Source organism: Capra hircus, chromosome 13 (assembly GCF_001704415.2).
Source record: "Capra hircus breed San Clemente chromosome 13, ASM170441v1, whole genome shotgun sequence".
Taxonomy (NCBI): domain Eukaryota; kingdom Metazoa; phylum Chordata; class Mammalia; order Artiodactyla; family Bovidae; genus Capra; species Capra hircus.
The window spans coordinates 25529145-25554945 of record NC_030820.1 but is presented as its reverse complement, the minus strand read 5'-3'; the positions used below and the strand labels follow the sequence as shown (position 1 = coordinate 25554945).

Here is a 25801-nt window from a genome sequence, read left to right as displayed (position 1 = left end):
GATTGTCTTCACTCCACTGTATATTCTTGCCTCCTTTGTCAAAGATAAGGTGTCCATAAGGTGTCAAAGATAAGGTGTCCATGTGGATTTATCTCTGAGCTTTCTATTTTGTTCCATTGATCTATATTTCTGTCTTTGTGCCAGGACCATACTGTCTTGATGACTGTGGCTTTGTAGTAGAGCCTGAAATCAGGCAAGTTGATTCCTCCAGTTCCATTCTTCTTTCTCAAGATTGCTTTGGCTATTCGAGTTTTTTGTATTTCCATACAAATCTTGAAATTATTTGTTCTAGTTCTGTGAAAAATATGGCTGGTAGCTTGATAGGGATTGCATTGAATTTGCAGATTGCTTTGGGTAGTATACTCATTTTCACTATATTGATTCTTCCGATCCATGAACATGGTATAAGCAATGCGTTTTAATAGTTATATGTTCTAAACCATCTGTGACAGAATAAACAGTGCCACTGAAGAAGCTAGAGGTGGTGGAGGAAAGTCTGTAAGCAAGGGACAGTATTTTATGGAAGAAATTCACCACCCTCTCTACTATTTGAAGTGTTTTGATTCAATGATACTTTTCATAGCACTAATTGTGATTATAAAGATAGGAAACCACACACATGTCTAAAGTATAGGGATCTGTTAAATGCATTTTGGTCCCTTCACATAAAGGAAATCTAGTTATCAAATAGAAATTTTTTCAGTCATAGAAAGAACAAAGATACATTCAGGAAGACATGATAATAATGAAACTATCAACATTCTATTCTTATTGTAGAATTAAGAGGCTTCCCTGGTGGTGCAGAGGTTAAAGCATCTGCCTGCAATGTGGGAGACCTGGGTTTGATTCCTAGGTCGGGAAGATCCCCTGGAGAAGGAAATGGCAACCCACCCCAGTATTCTTGCCTGGAGAATCCCATGGACAGAGGAGCTTGGTGGGCTACAGTCCACGGGTTGCAAAGTGTCAGACACGACTGAGCGACTTCACTTCACTTCACTTCAGGGGTAACTTTTATTATCTTTATACTTTGATTACTAACTTTTTGGAAAAAAAAAAACTTTTATAATAAAAGCACTCGAATTACATTTAAAATTTACAGAATAAACCTGAGTACCTTTAGGAATGTAGGGAGAATCTAGGTGGGTTACGTGTGCTGTGTGTTTAGTTGCTTCAGTTGTGTCTCATTGTGACCCCATGGCTCTTCTGTCCATAGAGTTTCCCAGACAAGAATACTGGAGTGGGTTGCCATTTCCTTCTCCAAGGTATCTTCCCGACCCAGGGATCAAATCCAGGTCTCCCGCATTGCAGGTGGATTCTTTACCATCTGAGATACCAGGGAAGGTGGACTATAGTGAGTGATAAATGACAATTTATCTCAATTTTTGGAACATTTTTTCCTTTAAAAAATTTTTATGATTATTATTTTTAATTGGAGGATAATTGCTTTAAAATGTTGTGTTGGTTTCCACCATACAACATCACACATCGGTCATCACTATATATATGTGTATGTTCCCTCCCTCTTGTGCCTCCATCCCATCCCACCACCCATCCTGCTCTTTTAGGTCATTATCAAGTGCCAGGCTGGGCCATGAAATGTATATTTATTCAGAGAGAGATATTAGTCAATGTTCAACAAGGCTAAGCTGCAGAAAGGAATGAATTCAGAAAACTCCAGTTACTTAAAAAATCTATTCTCACTCTTACAAAGTCCAGTTTGTCTCAGGCAGTCCTCCTCTATCCTGCAGCCACCCCATGTAGAAAACCTGTCCTCAAGGTATCACAGCAGAGAAAGAGAAAGACAAAGGAGACACACTGGCTCAATCAATTTTACAAATCACTGTGAATTTTTACAATTTCATTGTCCAGTCTACTCATGTGACTCTCACACTTACTGCAAAGGAGAATGGGGAAGTGTGAAGAAACACATGGACATTTGGTGAACAATAAAGTCTCTGTTACAAGGGTATATGATGTCTTCCCTGTGGCTCAGTCAGTAAAGAGTTTGCCTGCAATGCAGAAGACCTGGGTTCAATCCCTAGGTCGGGAAGATCCCCTGGAGAAGGAAATGGCAACTCACTCCAGTATTCTTGCCATGGAGAATTCCATGGATAGAGGAGCCTGGTGGGCTAAAGTCCAGGGGTTCACAAAGAATCAGACATGACTGAGTGATAAAGCACACACAAGGGTATACAGAGAAATAAAATACAACTGGTTGTCATGATCAGTTTACACACACACACACACACATACACACACACACACACAAATACATCCATGTGTGAGTGCTAAGTCACTTCAGTTGTGCCAAACTCTTTGCAACCCCATAAACTGTAGCCCACCAGGCTCCTCTGTCCATGGGATGCTCCAGGCAAGAATACTGGAGTGGGTTGCCACGCCCTCCTCCAGGGAATCTTCCCGACCTAGGCATCGAACCTGCATCTCTTGTCTCCCAAATTGGCAGGCAGGCTGTTTACCACTAATGCCACTTGGGAAGACCCAACATACATATCCGCATTGAAAATACACCTTGAATCTCACAAAGCTCAATTCTCCTTGCTTTTCTTTGGTTTCCAAAGTTTCTAAAATGAAAATGTATCTATTTTCTTTTCCAAATTGGTGAACATTATAGTATACCCCCTGACAGATTTTTCACTAGGCACATCCTTAAGCAAGTCTACTTATAAGCAAGTGTCTTTCTCTAAAGTATATATTTAGAAAGGGTATTTGGGACTTGTACATCATATATGGACTTCCCAGGTGGCCCTAGTGGTAAAGAACCTACCAATACAGGAGACATAAGAGACTCAGGTTTGATCCCTGATCTGGAAGATCCCCTGGTGCAGGGCACGACAACCCACTCCAGTATTCTTGCCTGGCTACAGTCCATGGGGTTGCAAAGAGTTGGACACGACTGAAGCAACTTAGCACGCACTCATGCACATCATATATAATTTACATGTATATATGCAAAAATGTATATTTAAAAAATTTGTATAAATGCTGACAATTTGCATTCTAAAGTGGCTGTGTATATGTTATGCCCACGGTCCGGTTTCCTAAGACTGAGAGAATAAGATGCTCACAGCAATGCAAAAGCACAAAGGGGTTTTATTGCTAGCTCGAGCTAGGGCTCAGGTCTCATCCAGCGCAGTGGAGTCTTGACGAGAGCCCGGAGCTCTGAATATCATCTACTTTTATACAGACGGTTTTTTGCTTCTGTAACAGCATAGCTGATTGGCTAAACCGTACACGCGTGTGGGACTTTTAAACCTCGCATCCCTATCTGGATTGGCTCGGGTCTGGCGCAGGCAGGGGGCTACGGGGATTTTTTCTGATTGGTCGAGCTACACTGCCTGTGCGAGTTCCCAGTGCCTTAGCTTTCCTAGAGACTAAACCTCAGGCCTAGCCTGCCCGTTAGAGCCTGTCCTGGCTCTAGTTTGGTCCTAACATATACAAATACAGCAAGTGAGAAGTTCGGTTTTGTTTCCACATATCCCCACAGCGGATGGATGTGACATGGTATCTCTACCCACATTTGCATTTCCTGAATTGCCCCTGAGGTTAGGCATCGCTTTACATGTTTATTGCCCAACTGGGTTTCCTCATCTATAAATTTTCTTTGGATTTACTTTATCTTGTCTCTATGTATTTCTTCACACAGAAGTTCTGAATTTTGATGATAAAAAAGTCTGCTTTAATGGTTTTTCCTTTTTGTATATTAGTCAAGAAATCTTTTCAAGGTCACAAAGATAGTCTTCTATGTTTTATCCTACCAGCCTAATTTTTAAATTTTTCATATTTTTATCTCCAATTTACCTGGATATTGTGTGTGTGTGTGTGTGTGTGTGTGTCTGTGGTGTGAGGTAAGGATCTGATCTCATTTTCTCCACATAGAAGTCTTTGTCTCAACAGCATGTACTGAAGACTCCTCTCTCCACTGTTTTTAAATGCTGCTTTGATTGCATACAGAATTCAGGTGGGGGGAGATGAAGAAAGGGAAGGTGACTGAAGAAAGCAGTTCTCCCCCTGGGAACTGAAGTCTAAGTTGGGGACAGGCGGAAGGATAATGAAAACTTAAACAGGTGAAGAGAAGAGGGGGCAGGTAGAGGTGAGAAGTAGGGAGTTACCAGGGATGGATCATTATTTGAAGTAGCATTGCAGCCTGTAACTGTTATATTCTTTGAAAATGCAGGACCTCATCAGTGTTCCATAGTATCTATGAACTGTCTGCAAATAGCTTCTCAAAATACATCCTCTTAATATTTTTGAAATTCCTACCATCACCCTACACAGTATGGAACCTTATCACTGCCAATTACATAGTGACAGAAGAAAAATTAGAAGTGTGGAATGTGAACAGAAATACAGGTTAAGACTCAATGTATACTATGATAACCACCAGTTGCTAAAAGTCAGTCCTACCCCTAATCCAGATAAAATTTCCAGTTGAAAATGACAAGCTTCCTTAAACAAACTTCTTGAGCAACTCTCCCAGTTTGAGATAACTCTAATCCCAAGACAGGCACAAATTTCAGTAGGTATTTATACCATTTTGAAAAAAAAATCACTTGGAAGAAAAATTTTTCTTTGTTTCATTATAGCTAGGATATTAGGCCAACAAAAGTTCCTGTCTTCTTTTCTCCTCTGACTTCCAATAAATTTTAAGCACTGTTATACATAGAAATTAGCGATTTGTGGCAACATTATCTTTCCTTAAAAACAAAAAAAAAAACCTCATAGCAAAGGGAACAAAGCTTAGAGTAAAACTACAGCTTTTTCCCTCCCAGATTTAGCACACTATACTTACTGTGCCTACACTATAGCTTAAAATAACTTCCAAAGGTTTCTGAGCCCTTGAAATGAGTGCACCCTAAAAGGAATTGAGCTATCAACAGAAAAGTCTTATTAGAAAATCCATCTTAGGCAAGTCCCCCATCGTTGTTTAGTTCACTAAGTTGTATCCAACTCTTTTGTGATCCCACAGACAGTAGAGCCAGGCTCCTCTGTCCATGGGACTTCCCAGGCAAGAACACTGGAAAGGGTTGCCATTTCCTTCTCTAGGGGATCTTCCTAACTTAGGGATTGAGTCTCCTGCCTTGGCATGTGGATTCTTTACCCCTGAGCCACCAGGGAAGCCCAAATCCCTCTTTTAGTTATCTAATAGCCTCATGGATTAAATAAGGACTTTTTTTCCTGTCTGAATCACATCTCTTACATAATTACTTTCTTTCCAGGCAAGCGAAAGAAACAAGAAGGAAGAGCTATATAAAGATTACAATTAATAGTGACAGGCAGTTTTTCACCAGGTGAAGTCTGTGTTGTGAGTTACATAATCGGTACCTCAGCAACCTTAGTTCTCTCTCCAAAAGTTATGCAGAGTTAGGCAGAGTCAGAGATAAAAGTGCTTTCACTTATTTTTATAAAGATATTATATATATGCATCAAAATGCAGAAAATATGAATCAGCAACTAAAAGAAGATAAAAAACAGGCATGGCAGAGATGAGATTTCACAATGGGCAAATTTCCTTCTCCCAGTTCTTCAGGTGAGCACACGACTGCTTAGATGGAGGACCATTTCCCAGACTTCTTTGCAGCTACGGGTGACCACTGTCAGCTACAAATTGGCACTTGCCATCTACCTCTACAAGGAGTGCTGCTGTACATGAATAGAACCTAAAAGAAGTTCAGGGTGGAGAGCAGAAATGAGGCACTCTGTGCTCAGGGAAAAACCGGCAGAACAGGTCTTTAGATAGACATTTTCAGGAGCCAATTTTATGAGCCCAATTCTTGTATCTCCTCATACCTAGAAAAGCACTAAAATCCTTCATAGTGACAACTGTTCCTTGTGACCAGCAGAAACCTTCTGCAAAAATATGTGCTTGATTTCATGTACTCCCCTTCACGAAAATCACACATATACTGACCTTCTCCCTCTATTCTTTGCAACAGTTTCTCAGAGCTATCTGAGGTGCTGTCTCCTGGGCTATAGTCCTCATTTTGCCCCAAATAAAATTTGATCCACAACTCTCATGTGCATTTTTTTTTAAGTCAATACCATGTCATTAAATTCTGATGAATCACATTAAATGGAAGAGAGGTATAGTATTCCCTCCTCTGTCCCCATTCTTCTTGCCTGCTTCCTTGGAAAAGATATAATGGTTGGAAGGAATAGAGGGAATAAATCAACCAGGATCCCTGTAATTGTGAAATGCAACTTAGCTTTGAATGAGTCACTTCCATATTTCTCCTTATGGGAGAAAGAAATTAGAGCTTTCTAAAGGTTCTCCTCTTAACGTATGTTCCTTGGGTACTTGCAGCTAGACCTGACTCTGGCACCTATCTAATCCTAATAGCACCATGTTTTTTTATACCTACCTTTTGAGTTTTCACATATTCACAATATGTACTACCTCTTTAAATTTTTATTTTTAGTTTAGTTTATTTTACATTGAGAACTCATGTGGCATATGGGAAGCTTCCTTATTTTAATGAATTTAAATACAGTTCTATTCTTTTGAATTGGAGTTTTAAGTAGGTGTCAGAAGAAGTCTGTTTTCCCTTTTTGTCAAAACTTACAGCAAAATCAAACACTGTACTGAAAGCCAAGCGGTAACTTATCTTGTATGAGTAAAACGGATCGGGTGAGACTGCAAAATGAGAAAACAGGCCCTTTCCTAGCTGGGATCCACTGTGCAAGTCCAACAGATGGTGGGTGTTGAGGGAATAAAACCCCAGTGTTTACAATCAAGGAGGTAAACGGTCTTTTAATTTTCAAATGATGTTGGAAAGAAATTATGGAAAAATACATTAATCCCTATGCAGAAAGCAAACATATGTGTCACTCAGTCATGTCAGGCTCTTTATGACCCCATGGACTGTTGCCCTACAGGCTCCTCTATCCATGGAATTTTCAAGGGAAGACTACTGGAGTGGGTTGCCATTCCCTTCTCCAAGGGATCTTCCTGACCCAGGAATTGAACCTGAGTTTCCCGCATTGTAGGCGGATTCTTTACCATCTAAGCTACCAGAGAAGCCCCAATCCCCATTTAAAATAGGGTAAAAGAAAGGACTGCTGAAATACCAGAAGGCACTAGCCTAACATGAAACATTAATGTACACATATTCACTTCATTTACTATGAAATTTCTCCCTTTTTGAAAGTAGGTATGAACAAAAAGTTCACGTTTATCTGAAAACAAAATCAACTGGGAAACTGAAATATCTTTTTTTAAATTTCGCTTTCTTAGAAATTCATATTTATTGTATTTTACCAAGAATTTGTTTACCACAGATTACAATAAACAAAGGAACAAGTACAAACAAATCTATTCCTTCACCAAACACAGTTTGAAAAACCCTCCTCTAGGCGGAATGGTTACAAATGTGGCTCAAGGACCAGGAACCAGCAGCATCAGCTCCCTTCGTAACTTATCTGCAATGCAAATTCTCCGACCCAACCCCAGATTTAGGCAATCAGAAACTCAAAATGGGGGATTTAAGGCCTCTGAGGTGATTCTGATGCTTGTGAGGTTGGAGAATCACTGTTTTAGGATATGTTACACTGTTAACTGGGGCTTCCCAAGTGGCTGAATAGTAAAGAATCTGCCTGCCAACGTAGGAAACACAGGATATATGGGTTCGATCCTTAGGTTGGGAAGATTCCCTGTTGGAAGAAAAGGCAACCCACTCCAGTATTCTTGCCTGGAAAAATCCCATGGACATAGAAGCTTGGCGGGTTACAGTCTATACGGTTGAACAGGACTGAGCACACACGGACTGTCAACTAACACATATAATATGTGTTAGGCACTATTCTAAGCATTCTGCATGGATAAAAGCATCCAAATATACTTTCATTATCCTCGTTTTACAGATCAGGCAATGGAGGTCCAGAGCGGTTACATTGATCACCTAAGGTCACACAAGGTATAACAAGGAGAGATAAGAAAGCCTTCCTCAGTGATCAGTGCAAAGAAATAGAGGCAAACAATAGAATGGGAAAGACTAGAGATCTCTTTAAGAAAATGAGAGATACCAAGGGAACATTTCATGCAAAGATGAGCTCAATAAAGGACAGAAATGGTATGGACCTGACAGAAGCAGAAGATATTAAGAAGAGGTGGCAAGAATACATAGAAGAACAAAAAAGATCTTCATGACCTAGATACTCATGATGGTGTGATCCCTCACCTAGAGCCAGACATCCTGGAATGTGAAGTCAAGTGGGCCTTAGAAAGCATCGCTATGAATAAACCTAGTGGAGGTGATGGAATTCCAATTGAGCTATTTCAAATCCTAAAAGATGATGCTGTGAAGGTGCCAGCAAATGTGGAAAACTCAGCAGTGGCCACAGGACTAGAAAAGGTCAGTTTTCGTTCCCATCCCCAAAAAGGGCAAGGCCAAAGAATGTTCAAACTACTGCACAATTGCACTCATCTGACACACTAGTAAAGTAATGCTCAAAATTTTCCAAGCAAGGCTTCAACAGTATATGAACCATGAACTTCCAGATGGTCAAGCTGGATTTAGAAAAGGCAGAGGAACCAGAGATCAAACTGCCAACATCTGTTAGGTCATCAAAACAGCAAGAGGGTTCCAGAAAAACATCTACTTTTGCTTTACTGACTATGCCAAAGCCTTTGACTGTGTAGATCACAACAAACTGTGGAAACTTCTTCAAGAGATGGGAATACCAGACCACCTGAACTGCCTCCTGAGAAATCTATACGTGGGTCAAGAAGCAACAGTTAGAACTGGACATGGAACTTTGCCAACAAAGGTCCATCTAGTTTTTGTTTTTTCCAGTAGTCATATATGGATGTGAGAGTTGGACTATAAAGAAAGCTGAGCACTGAAGAATTGATGCTTTTGAACTGTGGTGTTGGAGAAGACTCTTGAGAGTCCCTTGGACAGCAAGGAGACCAAACCAGTCAATCTTAAAGGAAATCAGTCCTGAATATTCACTGGAAGGACTGATGCTGAAGCTGAAACTCCAATACTTTGGCCACCTGATGCAAAGAACTGACTCATTTGAAAAGACTCTGAAGCTGGGAAAGATTGAAGGCAGGAGGAGAAGGGGACGACAGAGGATTAGATGGTCGGATGGCATCACCGACTCTTTGGACATGAATTTGAGTAAGCTCCAGGAGTTGGTGATGGACAGGGAAGCCTGGCATGCTGCAGTCCATGGGGTCGCAGAGTCGGACATGACTGAGCAACTGAACTGAACTGAAGGTCAAAGGGCCAATGTGTCAGTTTCAATAGCTACACAGTCCAGGGTCTTAACCATTTCACAATAAAGCCTAAAACTGATCACATAAATTCTAAGAATTAAGATATTCACTAGTGAAGTCACTCAGTCGTGTCCGACTCTTTGGGACCCCATGGACCGTAGCCCACCAGCCTCCTCCGTCCATGGGATTCTCCAGGCAAGAATCCTGGAGTGGGTTGCCATTTCCTTCTCCAGGGGATCTTCCCGACCAAAGGATCGAACCCAGGTCTCCCACATTGCAGGCAGATGCTTTAACCTCTGAGACACCAGGGAAGCCCAAGATGTTCATTAGTTGGTGTATTAAACTTTGCCGGAAACAACTGCTTTAACACAATCCGATCATGTGTCTCCAGAAAGTTAAGGAACAATTCTAATTTTATGAACATGTCAAACACAGACACATATTTGGTAAGATGGTCTGTCAGAGCCTTTCATATCATATTATAGGGTAGGAATCTTTTTGTCATGCCAAAGCTCTGCACTGTTGGCTCATTTAATTCCTTGTTTACAGGGAACTGGAAAAATATTTATTGGATTCTTATTATCTGCCAGGCACTATGTTACACTGTGGTGTGTGTGAAGACATACACACATAAAAAGATTTAGGATATATAATATGGGAGAGTAGAGGAAAATCACACAATTAATGTTAGCTCTCCTTATCATTAAACTGATGCTTCCACTGTTGCTTATAATAGTGAAACACAGGAACTCAGCCATAAACTCAAACAGAATATAGTAATACTTAAGGAGAAATGAGAGTCAAAATACTTAAGTTATTCTGTGATACTAATTGTTGTTATCACTGTTTAGTTGCTCAGTTGTGTCTGACTTTTTAGCGACCCCATGGACTATAGGCTGCCAGGCTCCTCTTTATCCATGAGATTTCCCAGTCAAAAACACTGGAGTGGGTTGCCATTTCCTTCTCCAGGAGATCTTCCCAACCCAGGTATTGAACCCATGTCTTCTGCATTAGCAGGGGGATTCTTTACTGCTGAGCCAGCAGGGAAGCCTAGATACTAACACACTAATGCTTTTACGCTAAATGCATTAACAGTATTAAAGTATAAAGGAGATAATCTCCTTCCTCCCTCCTTTTTCCCTTTTTTCCTCCCTGACATTCAGCACTCTGAATGCAGGACTCCGTTCCTTAACCTTTGTAGCATGTCATCATATAATGAGGCTTTTTCTAGAACTGAATCATGAATTCATTTTTCTCAAATACAAAGGGACAGAAATAATTATATTTTCCTAAGGAAAACTGAGAAGACACCTAATGGTAAATAAATATGCCATTTCATAAAAGCTAGGATTTCCAAGGTGAAAATAATGCCATTTAAACATTACCTAAAACTTGCATAATTTGCCCATGTTCCACATTCAACTTTTATTTTCAACATTCTATTAAAGCAAGACAGAAAAAGGTGGAATAAAGTGTCAAGAGGTCGACCAAGTGAAGGGGAAAAAATTTTAGCACTACTCAAAGTTTTTAAGAGCTGGCCAAAATCCTGGGTTATTAAGTGTTTAATCCATTTTTGCAGCTTAAAATCTTTAATTAAAACTCTGTCTGAGTTCATGTGACAGATAATTCAGTTTTAGTCCTGAAGATCTGTACTATCTGTCCACATAGATTAGAATAACTAGACAATGGTCAAATTCTCAATCTGCTTTATGATAGCAGAAATAGCCTAAGTAACTGAATAGCTGATATGACAACCCCAAAGAGTACATGGATCCAAACATAACTGAACTAAATAGGACTTGACAGGTAGTACCTTCATCTGGAGTCACTGTTCTATCAAAGACAGTCATTTTGTTATGGTATGTACAACTGGGCCTTCCCAGGTGGTGAGTGGTAAAGGACCCATCTGCCAGTGTAGGAGATATAAGAAACAGGGGTTCGATCCCTGGATTGGGAAGATTCACGCCAGTATTCTTCAGCTTCCCAGGTGGCTCAGATGGTAAAGAATCTGCCTGCAATGCAGGAGACCCAGGTTTGATCCCTGTGTCAGGAAGAACCCTGGGAGGAGGGCATGGCTACCCATTCCAGTATTCTTGCCTGGAGAATCCTGTGGACAGAGGAGCCTGGTGGGCTACAGTCCACAGGGTTGCAAAGAGACAGACATGACTGACATGACAGCATGCAGGCACACACAACTGTCTGGAGGGCAGACACGACGCCAGACCACTGTAACCATGGAATAGTTATCACAAGGTCTTGGAAGTCACTACCAATTTAGAATGTTGTAGTTTAGGGACTTCTCTAGCAGTCCAGCAGTTAAGACTCCACACTGGCACTGCAGGGGACATGGGTTCAATTCCTGGCCAGGGAACTAAGATCCCATATGCCACTCGGTGAGGCTAAAAGGTAAAATAAATATATAGAATATTGCAGTTTACTTATCACAGCTCCAGACTTCAATTGCCTTGAAACACTACCTGACTCTAGTGTGAAGTCCTGAATGATAGGAAAATGAGAGAAGTAGCTAAAAATTGCACATTGTCAGAAATGTCCCAAGTTCTTATTTTTGCCCTGACCCCTGATTTCCATCTGATATTTATGGAAGAGAAGGCTTGGTACCTCCTTCCTTCCTATCACAATGAATGAAATGGATGTGTTTTGACCTAAGTTCAACCCCTCCACTTACTCACTGAAGCCCATATGCTTTTGTCTACTTAAGGACTTCCTTAATGACAATATTCGCTTCACTTCTGCAACATCATTTTCGATCTCTATGTGGCTATCCATAGCCATGAAAACATGTACTATTTCCCATCCTGATATATACATATACACATACATATATATAATTTCATATATAAATACAATAAATACCCATACATCCACCCACTCAGTTTAAGAAAAAGAAGATTACTATTACCTTAAAATTCCCTTTATTCCCCTCTTCCTCTGTGATCATGGCCTCTTTACTTTGCTATCCAAGGTCACCAGCATCCCTGTTTGTCATTCTCCTGCTTTCTTATAGTTTATCTCATATGCTCATGTCTCACAGACACACACACAAACACACGATTTCACTCCATATAAATGGAATAATACTTCTGTAATGTTATAGGATTTTTATTATGTATGCCTTATGGCAAACATTATGGAACTTGCATTATTAATTATAAATATTTTAATAGGTGTTATACAGAAAAGAGTATAATAAAATCAAGCAAGTTGGGAAACACTCAGTTTTAAATGCATTCTTTTACTGTAGATCTCAAAGCCTTTAATAAGTAATCTTCACTGTGACTTCCCAGGTAGAAGTACTGGCTGTGTATACTTGACCTCTTCTTTTATAGAGCGTCTTTTATTTCAGAACATCTGATGAGATGCTATGCTTTACATCAGAAGGTGAAATGTGCAATTGTTTTGAGAAAATCCGTACCAGGAGCAAAGCCTCTTATCCCTCCTCACAGAGAACAAGAGCACTCGTATGGGGGCTGTGGTGAAGTCACATCCAGACCCCAACAGCATGACTGACTATGTGGACAAGACCATGGAGCAGAACAGTTAATTTTTTTTCTCACATTTCTGTAAGCATTATGAAAAGTAGATGCTGGTTACAGAAATCAAAGTTGAAGAATGAAAAAAGTCAAAGTGGAATGGAAAGTAATGTTTGGATTAGGATGTCATCTGAACATGTCTTTATTTGAATTAATCATATTATCTCCAAAGCCTACAGAAGACATTCAAAATAAATCTCAATGTGGAAAACATAAGGATAAACAAATCGTGGCGACCACAGACCTCTAATCATCAATGACATCTCCCATAAATAATATACATTCAGTATTTATGAAGACACACCTATAATGATTAAATTCTCAGAACATATGGTCTATTTCCTCATATTATAGAAATTATAACATGAAGAGATAGTCATATACCATAATCACAGCTTTTAGATAACGTATAACTAAAATAAACATGTAAGTTGCCATACTTCTCTGATAGATTTTAGGAAAGTAATTTTTCTCCTAAAAGTTCATATTGACCTGTCTAAACAAGAGGTCCAAATTCTTTTATCAATCACACTTATACTAGGACCTGGATATTTTGATATTGAGTTTTTATTACTATAATTCCATGGTAGCATTATTTCTTTATATTTTTCCTCTTTTGCTGGTTTAAGTAATATATCTATTAACACTTCATTGAACTGTGACTCTTTAGTGACATTGTGTAGTCCCTGGCATTCAAGGTGTGATTTGCTTTGTCAAAATGTCATCTTCGTGTCATTCTTAAAAGAATACTTTGCTAGCACTTTATAGTGTTTTTAAGTCTTCTACACTTTTTTCCCGAAGAACTAACTTTGAAGAGGAACTATTTTTCAGGACATGTTGCTAATTCTGACATTAACAACTTTTATTCTGTTTGTAGCTATTTTCTTAATTATCTCTCAAACCTGTCTAAGTATCTTCATTGTTTCTTATGTCAACTGCTCAAGAATAAGATCTCAGAGTAGTGGTAATCTGCTGATATACGTGTCTGACAAATCTGAGAATGTTTCTCACAGACTTAAATTCTCTAAAACCACATGTTCACATATATTACCTAAAACCTCAAGTGTAAATTTGTTAGCCTTTTTACTAACTGAAACTTACCAAACTTTAGAAATAGCTAATTACTTATGTGTCTTGAGCCTGCAAAGGAAAATTCAAGTGCATTTCTGCACAGAAAAACAGTAACAATTGAAAAAGAGAGGGACGATCCTCGGTGGTCTAGTGGTTAAAAGTCCGCCTTGCAACGTAGGGGATGTGGGTTCAATCCCTGGTTGGGGAACAAAGATCCCATATGCTGCAGAGCAACTAATTCCATGTACCATGTATTGCAACTTCAGATTCTGCATGATACAACAAAGATCCTGCATGCCACAACTAAGACCCAGCACAGCCAAATAAACAAATATTTAAAGAAAATTTAAAAAAAAAAAAAAAAGAGTTTCTGCCATGTTTTTCCCATAGGGCAAAGACAGTAATCTGCAAATTCCGGCAAGGGAATTAGAAATGAACAGATATGTCATCCTTTCCATACTTTTTTTCACTAGAAAGCTAAAACACACTTTAGTTATGACATTGCTGCCGAGGTACAATTTCTTCTCTTTTGACTCAAACCCCATCTGACTGACAAATTCTCCATCACTGCTAGACCCGGCATCTCTCCATTCGCTGCTATGAAGGCATTCTCAGGATCATTCACCATGTCCCTATTCTACAACTGAACTGTGACATTTCTGCCTCTACATTGTTGTTGAGTCAGTTTTCATTTAGTGCCATTAGAAATTCTCTGCAACTGGGGTGGTTTATTCTCACTTTAATGTCATAATTTTTTATTTAATCTCTTCCTGTTTATTCCAAAATAATGAGTTCTTTAAGTCCCTTTCATGGAAGAATTGACATTTGAGCGAAGATTTAGAGATGATGAGGGAGTTCACCAGAGAGATAATGGGGGTTAAAAGTGCTCCAGAAAGAAGAAACAACCAATGCCAAGGCTGTAGGGTGGGTGCATGACAGGCTCACTCAAGGAAGAGCAAGGAGGCCAGGACTGTTGTGGCAGGGAGAGAGGCAGAGAGGAGTGCAGCATGAGGTCAAAGAGATAAAGAGGAGCCAGGTCATGTAAGACTTTGTGGGCATGAAGTGAAGATTCTTTGTTATTGGTCCACATTCCTTTCCACCTCCCCATAGTGAAATGAGAGATAAAGATAGTGGTCTAGAAACAGAGAGACACAAAGATAAAGACAGAAGTATACAGCTATACAGTCAAACATGTGTATATGCATATGTGTAGCAGATTTAGATAGAATTATATTGAAATTCCATGAATTTTTCATGTGCTGTGTTGGAAATCGACATAACAGACATGGTCCTGATCTTGAGATTTATAGTTAAAATTACGATTATAAATAAAAATGTAAAACATAACTTTTAAAAGGTATGAAAATCCATCACTAATAATACAAGGCAAGAGCTGCACTACATATGTTAATCAATGAAGAATGTCTGAAAAATATTCATTCAAAATATATTTGTTGAGCCAGGCACTATTCCAGGTGCTGAAATACAGGAGTGGACTTAAATTCCAGTGGAGGGAGACAGAAAATTTAAAAAAAAAAGTATATATATATATATGAAATAACATTAATAAAATTCACATATAAAGTGATAAATTCCATGCAAAAGAAATTACCAGGGTGAGAGTGATCAAAAGTACAATGAAGAGTAGCATTGTCTGCAATTTAAGTAGGGTCAACAGGGTGAACTTCACCTTAAAGATATTTCAGCAAAGTTGTGAAGGAAGTGAGGAAGCTGTCAGGTAGATAAAAGAAAGAAGTATGTTCCAGGCAAAGGGAGTTTCAGTTTTTTGGGTACAGGAGCACTTTTGATTATTTAATTGCAAGACTAAAAAAAATGACTTACTGGCACTGAGGCAAAAATACCAAGTCACCCATGGGAAAAATCAGGTTATCTTAAGATCTGGAAATAGAAAACAGACACAAATTCTGAGCAATAGAAAGTGGGTCTTGATTTTTTTATACCCAGGGAAGTTACTCTTCATGTATAAGGACAATGGGCAGAGATTCTCAAACATGTAAGAATCCAAGAACTACAGAACTCACAACTTCTGCATGAAAAACTGTTTATGAAAACCAAGTGACAATAAAAATAAATGAGTATTGAAGAAGTTAAGTAATGCTCAAAATTCTCCAAGACAGGCTTCAGCAATACGTGAACCGTGAACTCCCTGATGTTCAAGCTGGTTTTCGAAAAGGCAGAGGAACCAGAGATCAAATTGTCAACACGTGCTGGATCATGGAAAAAGCAAGAGAGTTCCAGAAAAACATCTATTTCTGCTTTATTGACTATGCCAAAGCCTTTGACTGTGTGGATCACAATAAACTGTGGAAAATTCCGAAAGAGATGGGAATACCAGACCACCTGACCTGCCTCTTGAGAAATCTGTATGCAGGTCAGGAAGCAACAGTTAGAACTGGACATGGAACAACAGACTGGTTCCAAATAGGAAAAGGAGTACGTCAAGGCTGTATATTGTCACCCTGCCTATTTAATTTATATGCAGAGTACATCATAAGAAACACTGGACTGGAGGAAGCACAAGCTGGAATCAAGATTGCCAAGAGAAATATCAGTAACCTCAGATATGCAGATGACACCACCCTTATGGCAGTGGAGCTAAAGAGCCTCTTGATGAAAGTGAAAGTGGAGAGCAAAAAAGCTGGCCTAAAGCTCAACATTCAGAAAACGAAGACCATGGCATCCGGTCCCATCACTTCATGGGAAATAGATGGGGAAACAGTGGAAACAGTGTCAGACTTTATTTTGGGGGGCTCCAAAATCACTGCAGATGGTGACTGCAGCCATGAAATTAAAAGACACTTACTCCTTGGAAGAAAAGTTATGACCAACCTGGATAGCATATTCAAAAGCAGAGACATTACTTTGCCGACTAAGGTCCGTCTAGTCAAGGCTATGGTTTTTCCTGCGGTCATGTATGGATGTGAGAGTTGGACTGTGAAGAAGGCTGAGTGCCGAAGAATTGATACTTTTGAACTGTGGTGTTGGAGAAGACTCTTGAGAGTCCCTTGGACTGCAAGGAGATCCAACGAGTCCATTCTGAAGGAGATCAGTCCTGGGATTTCTTTGGAAGGACTGATGCTAAAGCTGAAACTCCAGTACTTTGGCCACCTCATGAGAAGAGTTGACTCATTGGAAAAGACTCTGATGCTGGGAGGGACTGGGGGCAGGAGAAGAAGGGGACGACCGAGGATGAGATGGCTGGATGGCATCATGGACTCGATGGACGTGAGTCTGGGTGAACTCCGGGAGATGGTGATGAACAGGGAGGCCTGGCAGGCTGCGATTCATGGGGTTGCAAAGAGTCGGACACGACTGAGTGACTGAACTGAACTGAAGAAGCTGGGTCACAAAGATTACTGGAAGATGTTAAATACAGACCTAAGGTTGAACGACTGCGTGAATTGTAGCTTCAAAATTGCATATTATAAACATTAACAACTCAAAAATTATTAACTAAGAAAATTCAGAGAGTGGGAGGAAGGGGCAAAAGAAATGTATTTGAGTTCAATTTTTTAGCTGTCTGCTGAATTCTAGTGATACTACCTAAAGGTGAAACATAGCTAAGAAAAAAATAATTAACCCAACTTTAAAACATTTTATATTTTTTAACTTTAGATCTTTTAGAACTAATAATGTTTATTATGAAGATTCATTTATCTAAAAATTGGTAATAGGTTGTTCTACTTCAGTATTTTGATTAAAATAATAATGATTACAATTAACTTCTGTTAAAAAAGTTATCTGTATCTCAATTTCCACCATCCATCCATTTTCTATTTCAATTTATGTATGCGCGTATACAGATGTCTCAAATGATCAAATGTATGCAATGATTATCTCTGGATAATACCAACTTTTGTTGATCTTTTCCTTGTATTTTTCCATTTTACATAGTCTATAAATAACAAATTATTATATTTCATAAAAGCAACAAAGTATTTTTGAGACATATAGTCTAATTGGTATTTATTTGCTTAAAGATGAAAACTGCTCCAAACTAGGAGTCCAGTTCTTAACACTTTAAGGCCTGGTTTATTAAAACTCTTTCAGCTGAAGGAAGATTATTAATAAATTCCTGACACGTTGCTGACTCAAGGCTCTTTACCAAACACCCTGGAATAGACACAGTGGATAACCTCCATGCCTTTGCTTATAAACTGTTGTTCCCCCTACTCATCAGATCAGACTTCTGTCTGAAGGCTGCTAGGGAAGAGGAGCTCAGGAAGGAGAGGACAAATGGAACTGCACAGAACCCCAGGGTATTTACAACCATTTCTTATTTTTTTTTTTTTTAATTTGTTTGGCTGCACTGAGTCTTACTTGTGGCATGCGGGATCTAGTTCCCTGACCAGGGATTGAATCTGGGCACCCTGCATTGGGAGCATGGAATCTTAGCCACTGGACCGCAAGGAAGTCCCACAACCATTTCTACTATTCCTCTAACCTACCCTAGAGGAGAGAACAAAGTGACCTGGCATCCCACAAGTCAAACTCCCTTGAAGAGGTGGTCTAGTTCTCTGATGTCTTTGATTTCAATATTTAAGCCAATATTCCTAAAATCCTCTAGATGTTTGGGGGTTGTTGTTACTGAGTTGTGTTCGGTCACTCAGTCATGTCTGACTCTCTTGTGACCCTATGGACTGTAGCTCGCCAGACTCCTCTATCCATGGGATTCTCCAGGCATTGCCATTTCCTTCTCCAGGGGATCGTCCTGACCCAGGAATCAAAGCCATGTCTCCTGCATTGGCAAGCGGATTCTTTATCACTGTGCCCCTGGGGAAGCTCTGTAATTCTGGTACCCTCAGAGCTATGTCAGCATGAAACCGCATCCCCACATTATTGTTTTCTCCATAGTGCTGCTGTGCTCCTGGGTAGTAACTTTCCTTTCTATTTCCTTTCCCTCTTTTGCTTTGGTATCAAGCCAAATGGATCTAAATGACCCCAAGTTAAGATGTAGTCTTAGATCAGTCTAAGAACTATCTTAAGGATAGAATCTTAGGGTTGAGGAGAAATCTCCTTACAAAATGTCCTAGATAACTGAGATTTGAGAAACAGTGGCTGAGTTGTAAAACTGGGAACTTTCTGCCCTGCATTTGTTACAACAGAAGTGACTCTGTCCCAGAATCGAATTACTACCATTTTGCCCTAAAAAGCACCAGAGCTCCTTGGAGAAGAAAGAGGTTGGGGCATGGAAAGAACTTTCTGTTGCACTAGAAAGTAGGGAGGTGTTTAAAGAATGGTGAAGTCACATATCAAAAGAAAGCAAGAGGAGCTTGAAGGGTGTCTCACTGGCAATTCTGCATTAATTTGAGCATCAAAATAAATAATAACAGTAACAGATTAAAACCTTAGCTGCTTCAACTGTATTCTCATGGTCTCATTCTCACCCTTTCTCCCCACTTTCACCTCTCTCTCCTTTATTTCCTGCCCTTTGAACTCTATGCAGGGAAGCAACATGCTCCCAGTTTTTCTCCTCTTCTGGAGATACATGTGCTCTAACAGGAGTAGAAGTCCAAGTTTTAGTTTTAGGCTTTGGGGTGGTCATAGAGAAAGCAGTCTGTTAACTGAGTGAGGTTCTCTGCCACTGAAACTAACCTAGCATGGTCTAATAGGATGACTGATTAGGTTTGAAAGATCACATTTCTGCTTTTGTAGGTAAAACAGTTGAATACCAGAAACTCCATGTGGTTCAACAACACAGCCCATTCAAGCTCATGGGAGTTTTACATCAAACTCCTTAGTGCCAAACCTCAAGCTGTTTTAAATTGGTTCCCTGTTTTATTCTCTGAGCCTTTTATTGCCTTGGAGGCCTGAAGAAGAAAGGTGACTGATCCACGGGCAGAACACGGGCCTCCCTGATGACACTGCATAACACCACCTGTATCTCATATCCATCCCCTCCCTCAGAAGCAACGTCACAGACTGAAGGCAGCACTGGGCCGGGGACCAGAGACGAGTCTTTTCCTGGCTTTCTCATCACCTAATGGAGGGAAGCTGGAGGAGCTACAACTTCTCTCAGCCTCTCTCCTTCACTGCAAAACAGAGGCTGAATCGAGACTAAGTTGTGTTTGATATCCCTTCCAGTTCTAATATTTTACAGCTCTTTTCTTAATAGGATTTGGTGGGGTGTGAGTGTAGGGGGAACAACCTGAGAGTAAGTACCATATTTATACATGTACTGGTGTCCTTTATAGAAAGGCACATCCACCAATCAAATAGATCACCAAGGTCAGAGGGGGAAAAATGCACTTTATTAGCTGAAACTGGTGGCTGAGCCAAGCCAAAGACAAACCTCTAGACTCCATATTATTTAATATGCTTTACTAATCCATAATATGTCATTTTACCTGATTTAGCAAGAAAAACATACTTTAGCTGATTTTAAAGTTTTTTTCTTTCTTTTATAAATTGCAAGTTTTATTTAGGTGATTATGAAGAGTAATCATTTGTTCACAGATCTATGGGCTTCAAATCATGAGTCTCTTTTGAAAGTCTGTAAGAAAATGTTTTAAATGCTTCAGCTCTCTGCTACCCAATTATAACAATGCTAAATTTAGTCAGATTTTGGTTTGTCCTTATCTACAGAATGATGACAATCTCTAATTTGGACTTTCCAATATAAGCATTGTTATGAAATCGTCTGTAGTCTAAGATTGCTTAGAAAAGGCAAAAATAACCTTAATTCTTGCAAATCTGTACAACAATATGCAGCATAAAAAGAAGAAAAGGCTCATTGCATAACAACTCACTAGAACAGTGAACATCCTCAAAGCGTCCTTCTAAGGAGTTACCTAGCTTGAAAAACAATTCTAATTTACTCAAGAACACTTTAAAAAAAAACAACAAACTGTAACCCCCAGTAAAAATTTTATGAGTAATTCTGGTACAGGCCACACAAGGAACAGAGAAAGTAGTAAGCTATTTAACAGATACGTAGAGGTCATATTTACACCGTCAAATAATTAGACCCTTTGGCTATATTTACTCAATCACCTTTTTCACTTATTACAGAGCTCCTTCTTATAGGAAAAACTCAACCTCCAAGTCATAAACTTCGTTCCTGAAAAACCTATGAAAGCCAATGAGCTTTGGGCTAATGACCAACTTACTCTTGACAAAAATTTCTATGCATGTACACCCACATACATAAACATTCCCTAGGTAGCCAGAGGTTTCATAATCAATTTCTGAGACATCATCTTCATTTTCTCACCTAAAACAAAATTACTTTCTTTTCCATATTCAATCAGTAGTATATTATGTCTTTCTCCTTCTGTATTTCATGCTATATCCAAGTCTTCATTAAATAATTTGGCCCTTTCTGCCATAAGAGCATGAACACTATTTACTAACTTATTTAAAACCAAGGTACACAGCATGAACTGGAGAGCTACTCATTAATATTTCAAGAAGTTGAAGAAAGAATTTATGTTATAAAAGATGAAACAGACAGTTAAAGATGAAGTCAACACAGTGAGGTATCCTAAGGTTCCTGCTGGACAGGACTGATTTGGTAAGTTTTCTCTCCCCTTTTTCTTCCTAGGCATAACAGAACTGTCAAGTAGAACCGGTGTTATCTTTTGTTCTCCTTAAGTTTCCATTTCTTTCTCCTCTTTTTCTCTGTAGTTGATATCACAGGTATAGGTCCATTAGATGGTTTTCAAAACTGGATTCCAGTCAATGAAAGTGTCTCTAATGACTGCTTTGAATATTTAGCAGCCTAACATTTACTATTCTTTCCAACATCCTTCTTTTCTAGAATACTTCTTCTGTTTAAAAGGCTTTAAAATTCTTCTATAGATTTTAGGCCCATATCCTTTATTATGGCCACTGGATTTGAATAAGTATGAATCTTATAAGTAAAAACTAAACCCAAATTTACTAACACCTAAAAATAATGTGAAGAAGCATTTTAATGCCTAGCTAAAAACTAGCAGGCACTAAATAAAGTAGTATGAATAAGGACTATCATTCTTGGTCTTCTACAACCAAGCAGATTCTTTGGAGGCTATTTCAATAGGACAACAGTCCCTACTTTAGGGTATATTTCTTAAACGTTTGCAGGTATAACCTCATTCATTCACTCACTGCATATTCACTGCATATTTACTGCTTCTGCTACAGAGACAGGCACTAGGTCCGTGCTGCAGACACAACAGTGAGCCACACGGAGACAGGCCATCACTCTCACAGAACTCAAGTTTGTGCAGGAGAAATGACACTAACCAAAGAACTGCTGAACAGAAGTTGGTTGAATTGAATCAGTAGCATCAATACTATTTTCTGGTTACAGATAAATAACTCGTGTGATAGGAAGGTCTAGATTATGATTATCTATACCACTATTACCCCACACATGTATTCTGTTTATTTTTCTACATAACCACTTGGAAATTTTCAGCATTAATTACTTGGTGCCTCTCCTGGTTCTGATTCAAGTAGGGAAGAAGAGGAAGGAAACCAGTATATGTATATACCAAGCATGCATGCCTTTCATGTGAGTTCACTTAAGCACTTAACTGCTTCTCACAAGTTTGGGAAGAAAAGTATAATTAGCACCATTTTACAGGAGGAACCAAGGTTAGTTCAGAAATGCTAACCAACTTGTCTAAGGTCACCCAAGAGGTAACAGCCAGGATTTGAATATCTGTAAAGCCATTTACATCTACATTTATACAGTAAACAATATAATTACAGATATACAAATTTGTACACAGATATAAACATATAAACAATATAGTATATACAAGCAAATATACATATACAGCAAAATAAAATGGTTATTTTTAAAATGCAATTATAAAAATATGTTACTTACTGGAAAGTATAGAAGCAGAGACCCAAAAAGGATTGTTTCCAACAGGATAAGGCCCGATGCCCTGATGCTCTGAAAAAAATAACAAAAATAAAAATGTCAATATTAACTGACATTTCTAGGCACGGAACAATTTATGCTCTTGTGACAATGCCTCAAGCAGAACAGCAGTCTTTGGTGGGGGTGGATAATTAGAAATTGGCTTATATTTCAGACAGGCAAACGTAACTGAAACATGCAGTAAGACTGACTATAAATGTGGGGGGTAGACTTAATGATATTGCCAGTGGCTTCATGGAATTTTGTTCTCTAAAATTTGAATCACTATTTAGAAGATCCTGCCAATCTAAGAAATGCCCAGACACAGAAAATCTTGCCTGTGTTTCTGAAACATTGGCAACAAATGCATTTCTGAATGCTATTACTAAACCATTTCACAAATCCTCAGCAATGGTTCCAGTGGATAAAGCAAACATAAGTACAACTTTTGGTGTCTCAATGGTACATCTCCCACCATGTCACAACATAGTCCCCAAAACTCAGAAACAACTTCACTATTTAAATAACATAAATCACATTTAAAACCAGAGGTATCTCACCTTGTGAAATAGTTATATTATTCATTCAAAATTCAAAAGAATAAGTTGATTTTTCAAATATACTTCCTGATTATTTGAAGTTTGCTAAGCATGGTGGTGGTGGTTTGGTGGTTTAGTTGCTAAGTTGTGTCCAACTCTTGTGACCCCATGTACTGTAGTCCACCAGGCCCCTCTGTCCATGGGATTTTCTGGGCAAGAATACTGGAGTAAGTTGCCATTTCCTTCTCCATTGCTAAGCATAAATATACTCAATAATCTTGAGATATTTTGTTAGACTCAAAACACCATTATCTTCACAAAGCAAAATGCTTAGAATTGTGGCAAGAAATACAAGACCAAAAAAACCAATCCCATTTACAATAATGAAGTTTGTTTTGATGAGTTCAAATACCAATGCAGATTAAAGATATCAGTTAAGAATACAAAAACAGGTCATTCTAGAGCACTGGTGTTTTCACTCTGCTGCTGTTGCTACTAAGTTGCTTCAGTCGTGTCCGACTCTGTGCGACCCCATAGACGGCAGCCCACCAGGCTCCCCCATCCCTGGGATTCTCCAGGCAAGAACACTGGAGTGGGTTGCCATTTCCTTCTCCAATGCATGAAAGTGAAAAGTGAAAGTGAAGTCGCTCAGTCGTGTCTGACTCTTAGTGACCCTATGGACTGCAGCCTACCAGGCTCTTCTGTCCATGGGATTTGCCAGGCAAGAGTACTGGAGTGGGGTGCCATTGCCTTCTCCGGTGTTTTCACTTAGTGCAAAGTAAAATATATAGACAAATTACACTAGGTGTAAATATGATATTTTAACAGGGAAATACTTTTAAGTAGTTAAATTAATTTTGCAACAACAAAAAGAAGGTGAAATGCTAAACTACAAATCCATTACATTTAAAAACAAAAGTGTCAGGAGAGAGCAGCTTGGAAACATATACACTACCACAGGTAAAATGGACAGCCACTGGGAATTTGCTGTATGACTCAGGGAACTCAACCCGGGGCTCTGGGACAACCTAGAGGAGTGGGATCGGGTAGGAGAGAGGTTTGAGAGGAAGGAGACATATGTACCTGTGCCTGATTCATGCTGATGTATGGCAGAAGCCAGCACAATACTGTAAAGCAATTATTCTTTAATCAAAAATAAATAAGTTAAAAAAAAGTGTTAGATAACTGGACAGGGCGGAGAAATAAAATTCTAATTCCTCTTCACAACACTGGGAAGACATTACTAGGCATAGAAGAATTCTTTATGTAATCCCTCAAAACAACTCAGGGTCTTCATTAATCTAAGAATTTGGAAATAGAGAAATCAGTTTAGTCAGTGAACAGACTTGATTATTTGAGTGGCTTCTCTCTCTTGGTCATTATTTTAGCTAGCAGATGCTCTTAGTGAAAAGAAAACTTCTATCAGCAAGACTTTAAATGGGTTTTGGCTGACAGAATTTCCAACACAACAAATTACATTCATACCTAATTATGAATACTCCATAGTTTAGTTTTAAAACTTGCTCCAAAATGACACTAATTTAGAGTGAGAGTCCAAAATACAATGCAAGACTGCTTATAAAAAAATCTACGCAATATTGTTTGAAAATGAAGGATATAAAAAGAAGCTGTAAAGCTTAGTGGAAAAAACAGACACTGCAGTTAACACTGTCTAAGTTTGAATTATGAAACAACCACTTTAGTTAAGTGATCTTGAACTTCAATGGGCTCCCGTGTAAAATGGGTATCCTAATCTTTGTCATATTAAATCTGACATCTTTAATAAAATATGAAGTACACAAAAATGGCTAGCATCATGGCTGACATATAATAAGTAGGTATGCATTCCTCAAGGTAGAAAACACCAGCAGGATTGTGAATTTGAAAACCAGAGGTATATGTAAGTAGCCGTAAAAACTGTTTTAAAGCTTGGAATCCAAAATGACCCCAGAGGAGCCAAAAGCCTGATGGTAGAAAACATAGAAGTTCTTTTTTTTTTTTAGGGCCAGTGGGTTGTTAGCTATATTGCAACTATCACTATCTCATAACAGTTGTAGTGGTGCACGCGTTTACATATTTTCAGAGCAAATAATCTGTCTCCTTTATATCTGGATGTATTAAACAATCTTAATACTTCATTACCTTCCTCTGGTTGGGTCGAGGAGCCCATGATTTCAAATTATAAACTGGAACTCAACAAATGATTCCATAATCAGATGTAAGGCCTGTACAAAATATGTGCTTTGGTTTTTTTTTTTCCCAAACACTCGGGCTAAGTTGGTTTTATGGCCTCACTGAAAAAGTGGGTACATAATAGGTGGAACTTCAGGTACAAAGAAGCAATCTCATGTTCCCTGAAACCTTTCCACATTGACTTACTGTAACTGGAAGTTCTTTTAACTGGAACAAAGTACTTTATTTTGTATTTGGTGCTAATGATTAATACACATTGTAAGTAATACACTGACTGAAGTTCAAAGTCAAGGGCAGGAATCTTTTCCTTAGTGTCTCAGTGATAGGATAAGGA

General features: G+C 38.9%; 1 protein-coding gene across 1 annotated transcript in view; it reads right to left on the bottom strand.

Moving 5' to 3' along the window:
• Positions 1–25801, bottom strand: part of GPR158 (G protein-coupled receptor 158) — a 302282-nt gene that overhangs the window by 71547 nt on the left and 204934 nt on the right. The window contains exon 5 of the mRNA XM_005687944.3: positions 22700–22768. Within this exon, the coding sequence (XP_005688001.3) occupies positions 22700–22768 (69 nt within the window). The remainder of the gene's footprint in view (positions 1–22699; positions 22769–25801) is intronic.